General features: G+C 43.5%; 1 protein-coding gene across 1 annotated transcript in view; it reads left to right on the plus strand.

The window, feature by feature from the left end:
• The first annotated feature begins 678 nt into the window (after positions 1–678).
• Positions 679–12,508, plus strand: part of CSMD1 (CUB and Sushi multiple domains 1) — a 963,767-nt gene continuing 951,937 nt past the window's right edge. Inside the window, exon 1 of the mRNA XM_054179968.1 lies at positions 679–834. Within this exon, the coding sequence (XP_054035943.1) occupies positions 768–834 (67 nt within the window). The 5' untranslated portion in view covers positions 679–767. The remainder of the gene's footprint in view (positions 835–12,508) is intronic.

Genomic DNA, 12,508 nt, shown 5'->3' on the forward strand with positions numbered 1-12,508 from the left:
GGGGGCAATGGCCCAGGGGAAAGCCTTCTGCTCTCGGGCGCTTTAGCAGGGTCATCAGCAGCCTCCCAGGGCCGCGACCGGAGAGGAGAGAGGGAGGCTGCGGCCGCTCCGGGGAAAAGGGTGGTGGTGGTGTCGTGCGGGGGCCGGCCAGTGGAGCGGAGAGGATGCGGGCTTGGCGTGCGCCGGCTGCGCAGCGCCGGCCGCTTCCCCTCTCCGTGGGAAGTGATGGTTGAGTCCGGTGGCGACGGCTTCTCGTGTGGCTGGCAGCCGCTCCTCTGCGCTGCCTGCGCTGTTCTCGCCGCGATCCCTCCCTCTCCTCTTCTCCTCCTCCTCCACCTCCTCTTCCTCGCACTCCCCGCATCCCTCTCCTGCCGCTGCTGCCCGGCTCTCCCCGCCGGCGGCCGTGGATGCGGCGCTGCCCGCGGCACCGGGCGTGCCTCCCCTCCCTCTCTCCTTCCCTCCCTCCCCTGGGCGGGCGGCGGGCCGGCGGCGCCGGGGTTCCGCGGGCGCTGCCCGGCGCATCCCCGGCGCGGCGCGAGGCTGATGCTATGAGCAGAGCGGAGCCGGCCGCCCGCGCAGTCCTGCAGGAGGCGCCGGCCGCTGCGCGGCGCTCGGGACCCGAAGCGCTGCTCCCCGCCTCTCCTCGCCCCGTGCTGCTCCGCCGCCGCTCTCCTTAGCCCCGCCGCCGCTCCGAGGACACGGTCGCAGCCTGGAAGAGCCACCGGGGGTTTTGCGTGAGAGAGTGTGTGTGTGTAATAACTGCAGACATGACTGCGTGGAGGAAATTCAAGTCTCTGCTGGTTTTCTGCGCGGGGCTCCTCACTGCAGCTCAGGGTAAGATTTGGGTTTCTTGCACTGAATTCGTGTAGGCTGTGGCTGTGGCACTTGATTCTCCCCTTTTCTCTCCATCCACCCCAGCTAATCCGCTACCGCTCAGCTGAGCTCTCTCCCTCGCTTCGTCTGCTCCGGGAAGCAGCAGGCTCCCCGAGCCCGGTCTCCCTTACCCCTGCCTCACCACCTCCCGCTAGGTCCGCCGCTGTTCCCCGAGGGCTCGGCTCCCGGCCGGCCACTTTCCCCGGGAGAAACCAGCTCCCTGGAGTTGGGCAGCAGCAGGAGCCGCTGCGGCGCTGGGAAGAGGACCCGTGCGCATCCAGCCGCCTGGGCAGCGCCGGAGTTTGGGAACACTTCGCTCTCCGCGCGCACACGAACGGGTCTCGTTGCCGTGTGAGGGACAGTCCCCGGGCTGGCAAGTTTGGCTCTCTCCTCTTCCCGCTTCCCCGGCTTTTGCCTGCTCGGGGGGGGAGCACGGAGTGGGTGGCCGCGGAGAGCCTCCCCCGCCTGCCTTCAGCCGGCTCCGCTCCCCTCAAGTTACGCGGGGGCGGGGATGCTGCGCCGGGGTCCCCCTCCGCCAGCTGCCTGCCCGTGCAGGAGGGAAGAGGGCTGGCTCCTTTCTGCTCGGCATGTGGTGGGGAGCGTCTCCCACCTCCTATTGGATTTCTCCTTAAAATCAGTGTGGGGGAGGGAGGAGAAATGAGGGGGGTGACGGTGGAGAATTGGGTTATACAACTTCAGCGCTGGCCTCAGCCCCATCACTTGCCTCATCGCTGGAGACAACAACTTCCCCATTATTCACTTCGCCTCTCATTAGCCTTGCGTTTTTTCATGCTGGGAGAGAGATGGGAGTGCGTGTGTGTGAGTGAGAAAAGGGCGGGAGGATGCTTGCAGCTGAGCACCTGTCCCCGTTATAGCCCCTGCCTCCTCTCACCTAGCTCCCGGCTGTTTCTTCGGGAGGACGGTTCCCTTTGCGGTCTGTGCTAAGATTCCTTTAAACCTTCCAACCTTCCATCTATACCACCATTTTATTTGTCGCCTTTTTTTGTGTGTGTGGTTGGTTGTTTTTTTGGTTTTTTTTTTTGTTTTTTTGTTTCGGTGCGGGGGTGACTATAGAGGGAGGAGTGGGGCTAGCCAGGGCTGGCTGGTGAGGCTGGAGCCTTCCCCCGTCCTGCTGGTGCCCGCGGTTGGGCTCCCTCGTCCTTCTGGGCGACACTGCAGGGTGCCCTCCCTCCGGCAGCCTCTGGCCAGGATCTGCAGGCAGAGGCAATGGAAGGCCGTCCCGGTCTGCCGACGGACGGGAGAAAGCATTGACCGGTACGGAGGAGCGGCTGCGGCTCCCCGCCAGCCCCGGTTGGCACCGCTCCTCTACTCGCGTCCTGCCGCTGCCTCGGTTCACCGGACAACGCAACCCGGCTGCCCCCCCCCGCGGTCGCGCTGGGCCCGTGGGGAAGAGCGCGGGAGAGGGGAGGCGCCCAGGGTTCCTGGGATGTGAAGCGCACGGCTCCCGGGGACGGGGCTGTGCCGGGCACACACAGCCCGGAGCAGGCGGGGGCTTTTCGGCGTAGCCGCCCAAACTTCCACCATCCTCCTCACTGGTGCCTCGATGCGGTGCTCACTCGCCCAGGCGGGGCTTGGCCGCCGTTTCCAGCCCGCACACCTGCCGGTGCTACCCCGGGGAGCTCTGGTCCGGGCGGCGGAGCTGCGCCTGGCCGCCGCACAGAGCCCGGCAGCACCGGGACGAGCTGTCGCCGCGGCCGCGCCGACTCCCAGGGCGAGCCGACACCCGCGACTCATTTGTTAAATACACTGTACCCGGTTCTCGCGTTTGACATTTTAAGTGTTTTCTTTTCGTGGCTGACAGCACATACGAAAAGCTGGAGGCTGGATCATGGTTATTCAGCGGAGATCCGACGTGTTTTGCTTACATACAGAGGCTTTGCCAGGAACATTTCGGCACTGCCTTTGATGCTGCTCTGCAGAGTGTAATTATACCTCACTTAATGTGGAGCAGCAACACACCCATTTAAAGGCTACAAACTGACTTAATATTGAATCAAACAACAGGTAGAAGGGGAACCAGTGGAGACATTTGACATAATTCTTTCTCATTTACCATGCCAGGCAATCTAGCACAGATATCTATATTTAGTCCAATGTTCATTCTGAGCCTGAAATTATATTTATAGTTTAGGGACTGAAAGAACTCCTTCCTTAGTAACATGAAGAGCCTAGATTTTCAGGAGCACATAAAATTTTGATTAATATGTCCCAAGAACTCTGTTTTACCAGCCCCTTGGTAGTCACATCATTTGGTAGTTACCGCCATAGGAATTCACTTGGGGGTTTGGTTGATTTAGGAGTTTTAAAAGGAAAAAAAATAAAGAAGTGCTGAATTTCTGAGGGTTTGCCACAGGCATTTCCTTACATTTCAGTGAAATGAAAGGTGGGCTGTTATGAAATGGAATGGAAACCCTTTGTTGCTGTGCAGTTTTCTGTAACTTTTTAAAGAGGTAAGAAAGAATGAAAAATGAGTCTATGTTATCATTTCTTGTGGTAGACTTGAGGCGTAGCTCTGTACATTTGTTTGGACTCATTTTGTCTGACTGATGAATCTGAGTGTTTTGAAAAACATTTGGGGGATTCTTCCCAGTCCATTATGGTTTAAGCATCAAGGGAAATTAGTCTGGAGTAATTTAAAAGAACCACTTTCCCAGAAACTACACTGTCATAGTAATTCTTCAACAAGACAGGCAGCATGATGTTCAGATCTGTGTGTTAAGACTGGCAGGTTTACAAGGCCTTTTGCTAATTCTGATAGGATATATCCTAGTAAAATAAAACATAAACACAATACACATCAATATAATTTCTGTAAAAAAACAAACTGCTAGAAAAAAATGGTAGATTTAGACTGAGCTCAGACTAAACTCCAAGGTAAAAGATTACAATATCTTTCTTTTGTGACCTGAAGTCTGTGGACAACCTGTTTTTAGTGTAGAAATGCATATTGCTTAATACTTAAAATTGTCCCAGTACATGTTTTCAAGATAATTTCCTGGACTTGTTCAGATAACTGAATACAGCACCTTCTTCACCACATAATTGTCTCAAACAAAATATGCATGAGCAGCAAACAGGCTTATGCACAGAAGCATCATTCAGATAAAAGGAAAGAGCAAAGAGAAAACTTTTCTGTTCTGAAATTGAAGCCAGCCAGTGAAGGCTTGGATTTTGTTTATTTAAAAAACCTAACAGCTTAGGATTTTGTTTATTTAAAAACCCCAAACAAAACAAGCAAACAAAAAAACACCAACACCCCCACACAAGCAGGAAATAAACCCCAAAACTTTTAATGTACCCTCTGTTTGCTGCTATCACCTTGTCAAAATAATAGCTATGACCACATCACACAAAGTTACTACTATGTCTAAGGCCTACTTCTGTTGGAGTGGAGTATCTGTTTCTTTTAAAGTCAAGTATTCTCTCCCTTCAAAGCAGTGTTTCTCAAACTGTGAAGTTGGTCTCTCTAGAGAGGTTCCATTCTCTTCCAGAGAAGACTAAAGCAATTCTAGGGAAAATGAGGTGGAAAAAAAATGGTATTTTTTAAAAAAAGCATATCAGAGAGAGGTGTTGAGACTCAGCTGCAAAAAACAGGTTTCAGTGGATGCATTCCTCAGTCCACAGCCCAGTGAGGAATGTGCCATAGAAACACAAAAAAGAGAACAGCCAGTTCTTACCACATAATGTTTTAATGTAAAAATGCATTTTATCCTTCCCTGTTTTCCATCAAGATCTAGTGTCCTTTACTCTGTTAAGGAATGGGATATATGGTCAGTTTGAACATAATGCAGTGGAGAGCATACCAGTTCAACAAAGATTCTCCAAATGCTCATTTTAGACCTTTGAACCTCTAGATGTGATTTGAATTCCCACTGTCAGACAGTACAAGTTTATTGGTTTCTCTGGTGTGTGTGGCACAGGATACTGGTGTGGGGAGCTGGCCATGATATACCAGCACATGCAAGTGTGAGCACACAAGTACTTCAGAAAGCATTGAAATCTGTGCGAACACTCCAGCACCATCTAATCTCTCGATGTGGGAACCACTCTATAGACTGCTTTCTATTTATTTTACTGACTGTCACTCTCATGTCCCTTTTTACAGAAGTGTGATTTTGATCAGGCATGGGGTGGGGAAGTTGTGGTTTTTTTTCCCCCTTGCAGATCACTTTTTGTAGACAAACATGGAATCTAACTGATATACACAAGTTTTTAAAAGACATAAGTGGGACTTTGGATTCAATAACATTTACACTACTGAAAACTTCGGCTCCACCAAATTAAAAATTATCTGAAACTGTAAATATTTTAAAGAGAAACCAATGCATTTGAGATTTACTGGTGTCTCTAGAAAGGCTAAGTCCCTGAGGACTGCCAAATTTCACTTTTTTTTCAGGACACGTGATCTGTGCATTGTCACATTAAACTTCCTCTTGCAACCTTTCCTTGAAGAAGTAACTGCTTAATCGCATCCAATGAATTTAAAGAGAAGATGCAACTTGATTTTGCTGAAATCTGTATTGAACTGTCATGGCTTTGACCACGACGATATTACTCTGCTATTAAACTGCGCAAAGTGTGAATGCAGATATTGCATTGTAGCGGCAGGCTGCTGGTAACCAGCAGAGGGATGCAGAGTGGAAAGGGGAATTGCTGGTTTAACTATACAATCCACAGAAGCAATAGCAGAAGTAGCAGACCTGAGCTCTGATAAAACTCAAGCATACAAGTGGATTTAAATCAGGGTCACTGTATAAGAATCTGTCCTCTAGTTCTCCATATGGCTTCAAAATTAGCCAGATTATATTGAGCTAAACTGGGTGTTCTTTCAGTTTCTGCAGTGAACGAAGAACATGAATCATATGGAAGTTCTCTTAATGTGTATGAATCGCTTTCTCTTACTTAGGTGCTTTACTTCTCTATGTCAGTGGCAATTTTATAAACCAGTAACTTTTTAAATAGTGAAAAATACATTAAAGCCTGAGGAAAGCTGTGAGATCATTGTCCTCACTTATATTGGTTCTGACTGGATGAAAGAATTTATTCCACTATATGATATTTCTATTGTATTTAAGAAAATCTACACTATATTTGTTATAAGCATTTCTCAATAGAATAACTGCTTAAACAAATGAATTGGATTATTGCTAGTGTTACATTGACACACAAAGGCAACACTTATCACTCATCAGTTGTCTACGTTTAGTAACTTGAACAGTAAATGGAGGCACACATGCAGTAAAAACTCTTACAAGAGCAATACTGCATCTTATTACAAATAAGTGTTACTTGCTGAGAGACATTTTTTTCCTGAATTTCTTACTCATGTATTACCAAAAAAAAAAAAAAAAAAGAGAGAGAGAGAGAGGGAGAAATTGCAACATTGTCTTGCCATTTTTATACCCAGAGGGCACATTCAGTTAAAAGGGCAGAGCAAGATTTAATCACTGTTTTATTACTGATGATTAACCAGAATATCATCAATGATTTGCTTTTAGTAAGAGATAAGCAAAAAACCCCACAATTTCTTGCAATTATAGTAATGCTTTCATTTCCAGCATAAAAAGTAATCACAGATTGTAACAGCTTTATAATTATTAAATTACACCTTCTAACAATGCATTCATGCATATTCTGAAGCACCAGTTCCACCTCTTTCACCTTATTTTTTTTGACTCATCTCTGTCAAGTAAAAGGCAACTTTGGACAGTTGTGAAGGCCCTACTCTGCCACTGTGGAAACTGAAATTCCTATTCATTTCATCAGTAGCTCTGTTGGCCAATTTTGAAAAGATTGGTACTCCTGCTAAGGGAGGCATGGTGGATACTGCAGCTGAATAGTGGAGCCAGAGCCTGCTTAATTTGAGCAAACACTGTTTACATCCATGTGTGACTGAAAAACCTTGGTAATGTTAGAAGATTTGTATATTTATGTAAATAATCTTGGTTTTAAATTTCTATCTCTGATATCTCCAAGCATGGTTTTATCTGACTTCTACCTTGCTTCCTCTTCTCTGCTTTTTCCTTAAAGAAATTATGAAGGACAATATATAGAGAAACCTAGTATCATTTTAGTCTTTGGATGTTTTATGTCTCTCTTACAGTATCCCATGGATACCGAAGTACAGAATCATGTTCTGTATTCATGTCTCTGTTGTACAGTGGCTTTCCAAAAGAAATGTTTACAGCACTGCAGCTGACATAGAACTGAATAAATAATAATGAATAAAACTTTGTGCACAGTTTGTTTAGCAAACTTGCATAAAATATGGTCGGCATTTTAAAACAACATTTTGCAGGGCTTGCTTCACGCCTTAGTCTCAATTTTGAGGCAATGACTCTTTCATATAATTTTGCCAGACATAAAGTTTTTCCTATTTCTTGTCAGAAAGTTTTCCTTGTCTATTGTTATTAGGAGTTTCTAGGTGTATATAGGAGATTTGGGGTATTTTCTTGGTTTGTTCGTGGTGTTTTATTTATTTATTTATTTTATTTTATTTTATGTTATTGAAATCTTCTTACAGTTCTGTGGTTTGCAGCAAACCCTGACATTTGGTGAAGAGCAAATCTGGCTTTATGTATACATCTTTTCCTCATCCTGTGATTTGCAGATCAAATGCAGCCATGAAATACTTAATAAATAGTTGTTTACTACCTTTGAGCTTTGTTACCTGCCATACTCTGTTCACATTCAAAACTCAAGAGAACACAAATATTCAAACTTACATTTTGCTTACAGTGGTGCTGAAACACCAGCAATGTACAGTGCACTGGGAATACGAGTGGAAACAGCGAATCTTTCATGGTACTTGAAGCTCAGATCCAAGAGTGGGTCTGAAACACTGGGGACCACAAGTACGAAATTTTAGTTTTTAAATAGTGGCCCATCTGTTACTAGGATTTAAAGAATCTTCATTGTGCTTGCAATGCCTCCTCCTGAAGTGGATGGGGGAGCTTGGCTTTTTTTGGTCACTATATCCAAAATACATGAACAAGAACTTAAGCTAGGCTATGGGCATCGTGCATTAGTTAGAACTTTCCTTGAATGAGCAGTCTGAACTCATGGTACATATAGCGTGCACCATATAGCTTGAAACCCCCATGCAACACAGATGACGGTGCAAGGAACAGGAAAGTGATTTTGTCAGGAATACACATGAGCTGGTGGAACCTGCCTTCCCTTGAACCTTACAAAAAACACACAGGAAGAAGAAAAAAATTGGAAAGAACAGTGCTTCTTGCACAACAGCAAAGTTTTTGTAAAGGCCATTTTGAGAAAATTATTTTAAAAAGCCAGTGTTTAACTTATTTTTAGACTAATTTTACATGATTCTGATTGTGAAACAAATGGTCATGACGAATCACGGTGTTCTCACTAATGTCTGTGGGATATCAATGCAGAATTTGACTGCTTCCAAGTGACTAAGTACACTATTTTAGCTTTGCCCCAGGAGCCAGATTTTCTATTGGTATCCTGCTGATGTTTCTTATAATACACAGATTGAGTCACACTAAGCTTTTTTTTTTTTTTTTTTTTTTTTTTTTTTTATGAGGGAAAACTGTTTTATAATTCACTTTTTGAACCTCAGTACAATCTAGCAACCACTAGTATCACAATTGGTAACCCTCTGCATTTGCAGACATCTCCCTTCAGAAAGTAAATTGATTTTATTTATCTTAACTTGTAAATATCCCCTGTGCACTCTTTGATCCACTGTTTTCAGTGTCTCTGACACTGAAGAATGTAGGGCAAATAGATTTTATGAAGTCAAAAAAGGCAGCCATAGTAGCATTTTGATTGTGAACTGTACTCAGCCATTGCTGCCTTGCTCTTATGAAACCTGTATGTCATGGTTTTTAATTAACATAAATGTCAGAATGTTCCTTTCTTTTTTTTCCAGGCATGTAATGTAGTTAGCTTGAAACAAATCTTCCAGTTTGTAGAGAAAAAACATTCTGCTATGCAAAACTAGGTATTTTGGATGTAGACTGTAGTTTGTAGATTAGTTTGGGTAGCTGTATGTTAAATTCTAACCAGTTAGGTCCTGATCCAAAGGCTAGGAATAGAATAGAATAGAATAGAATAGAATAGAATAGAATAGAATAGAATAGAATAGAATAGAATAGACCAGACCAGGTTGGAAGAGACCTCCAAGATCATCGTGTCCAACCTATCATCCAACACTATCTAATCAACTAATCCATGGCACCAAGCACCCCATCAAGTCTCCTAAACACCTCCAGTGATGTTGACTGCACCACCTCCCTGGGAAACTCACAGAGAAAAAAAAAAATCATATCAACTGTAAAGGATTTGGAACCTGGCCTTTATTTATAGCCACATGTCACACAGAAATAGCATGAAAACAAGGACGCTAGAATAAATCTAATGGTAATAAGGAAAATTCAAGCTCTTAGTTGTTAATATGAAATGTTGCACAATCACTGATATGCTGTTTAGAATCTTAGAAGAGTTTTGGTTGGAAGGGACATTAGAGATCATCATCTAATTCCAACTCCCCTGTCATGGCTAGAACACATCATACTAGACCACGTTGCTCAAATTGCCATCCAATCTGACCTTGAACATTTCCAAGAAGAAGGCATCCACAACCTCTCTGGGAAACCTGTTCCAGCGTCTCACCACCCTTACACTGAACAACTTATCTTTATCCTGGAATCTAAATCTACCCTCTTTCAGTTTAAAGCTGTTATCCCTCATCCTATATGCCCTCACTAAAAAGTCCCTCCCCATTTTTCCTGTAGGTCCCCTTTACATACTGGAAGACTGCTATAAGATCTTCCTGGAGCCTTCTCCAGGCTGAACAATTACATCTCCTAGCCCATCCTCACAGGAGAGGTGCTCCAGCCCTCTGATCACATTCATGGCCCTCCTCTGGATTCGCTTCATGTCATTCTTATGTTGGGAGTTCCTCAGCTGAATGAAGTACTCCAGGTAGGGGTGCTCATGAAAGTAGAGTAGAGGGGGAGAATAACCTCCCTCAACCCACTGGTCACACTTTTTATGCAGCCCAAGATACATTTGGCTTTCTGCAAGGAAACATTGGACTAGATGATCTGCAGAGGTCCCTTCCAACCCCTATGATTCTATGATTATTTCTGTGATTCCCTGGTCATGTGAAGCTTCCTGACACCCAACATTCCCAAATCCTTTCCTTAGGGCTGTTCTCAATCCTTTCTCTGTTCAGTTTGTATTTGTGCTTGGGATTGTCCTGACCCTTTGCAGGATCTTGCAGTTGGCCTTGCTGAGTTTCATGAGGCTTGCACTGGCCCACCTCTCAAGCCTGTTAAGGCTCCTCTGGATGGCATCCTTTCACTCCAGCCTGTTGACCATACCACACAGCTTGGCATCATTTATGTTTATGATATGTGATGCTTTAAGTTTTTTGACCTGTCTGAAGCATATGCCACTCCAGTGGTTTTCACTATTTATATAATTCATTTGGTTCTGAGGAGAGATTAACCTTTAATGATTAATTTAGCAAAATTTAGTAAGCAGACTGATATCATGGAGGTGATCTATGCAAACAGCAGAGAGGATTTCTTCAACTCATGTTGCCATGACAATTTAGATTTTTCCTGTCAACTCTTGAGAAGCTTCAAAGTAATTTCTTTAAAACAATGAATCAGGGAATATTTTGGAAGTTGAAGTTGCTGTCTTCTTTCACTTTAGTATCATTTTGCACTATGAGGGATCTGACCCAAAAGATTTAAAGATCTACAAACAAGAACTATTGAAAAACAAAACAAAACAAAACAACCAAACCAAACCAAACAAAACAAAACAAGTAACATCATGAAACCTTCTTCATGGATCCCTGGTGATACACATCATCAGAGAAGCTGACTTCAGATGTATTATTAAGTGATTCAGATTTCATTTATTAACTATATGATAGTAATAAACACTCATAAAACAATAACAGATAATAAAGAGTGGAGAGGCCAGTTTATAGTTGTCATTTTGATCTCCATGACAACATTTGATCTTGTAGCTATTTTGAAGAAATTAGATTACAGGATTATAGAACAAAGAAGGACTAATAATTTTCTTTTTGTTACAGTTCCAATTATAAAATTAGTTCAATGAATGAGGAATAAAATCAAAACGTTGGTGTCCACATATTTAAATTACTACCCAAGGTACATCCTGCATACAATGGTATTACTAATGAAACTTCCTTCTTTTGATTTGTCTTAAATGAAATGAATTGTTTTGAAAATACCTAAAACTAGCTCAAACTAATTTAATTCTTAGGAAATAAATAACTGGCTTAAAGAGGTATTTTTCATGTTGCTGTTAGCAGTGAGGGAAACATGGTAATTGAAAAGAAGATAAGGTGAAGTGCTGTTTCTGCTGGAAAAATAAGTTTCTATGTGTTGAAGACAAGAAAAGTAGCTCAATAGTGGTTTTCTTTTTAAAATGTTGCTGGCAGATGATGGCTACTGAGTTGGTGTAGTTTGTTTACCACTTTGCAATGGATTTGAGATGAGTCATGTCACATTACAAGGAAAATTGAGAAGTTGTTTTGTCAAACTGAATTGAGGTTTTTATTTTCTTTTTCATATGCATTTGAATTATTAGTTCTCTTTAAACAGTGATACTTAATTGATTTTTTTAGTGTTGATTCTTGTGTCCATAAATCCAAGTTCTTTTTGCTTGAAGAGGTCAGTCCAGATCTACAATTTCTGTCACTTGAGTTGGAATCTCCTTTCACTTAGCTTCCTGTGTCTTTAAAGCACTAGCCATTTCATTGTCAGGCTAGTTTGAAGCACAATAGTTTCAACCTCTACGAGCACAATTGGTTTTTGCAAGCCTTTCTATTCCCTTGTCTTCTGAGTAGGAGTTGACTGACTAAGGCCTATATAATGGGTCATCAAGATTTCATGTTGTAGAGAAATCTTTTATTTTCTTACTGACTTTTTCAGTCCACTTTATGGGTAATGTGTCTCAGTGTATCTACAAATAGTGTTATGGTAAAGTGGTACTTACTTATACAAATATTTGAGAAAGAAAAAGATTTGTGGATGAGAGACACTGTTTTGATTGGAATAACTTAATGAGACAGGAATGATGAAAATATTAACTTAATTTTCCTGAAAACCCTGCTCCAAAATAATGTACAAAACTAGTTAAATTTCATTTATACAAGGATGCTTATGGGCAATTTTGTTTCAATTTAGAGAATTCAGAAAATGGAAAAAGCTAAGCCACAAAATAGCTTTACTCCTTATAAAATCAGAGGCAAGCCAGGACCTGAGGGAAAAGCCAAGAATGCTGGATTTTACTCCTGAGGGTACCAGCAGAACCAAGCAGCTGAGGCCCTCCACAGGCAAATAGAAGTGGCTTCATGTTCACAAGCCCTGGTCCTTGTGGGCAATTTCAACCACCCTGACATCTGCTGGAGGGAGAACACAGCTAGGTACCAGCATTCCAGGATGTTCCTGGAATGCGTAGATGACAGCTTCCTCCTCCAAATGGTAGAGGAACCAATGAGAAAAGGTGCTATGCTGGACCTTGTCCTCACCAAGGGGGAAGGGCTGGTGACCAATGTGAGGCTCAGGGATAACCTTGGTGGCAGTGACCATGAAGC

Source organism: Dryobates pubescens, chromosome 3 (assembly GCF_014839835.1).
Source record: "Dryobates pubescens isolate bDryPub1 chromosome 3, bDryPub1.pri, whole genome shotgun sequence".
In the NCBI taxonomy this organism is placed as follows: Eukaryota; Metazoa; Chordata; class Aves; order Piciformes; family Picidae; genus Dryobates; species Dryobates pubescens.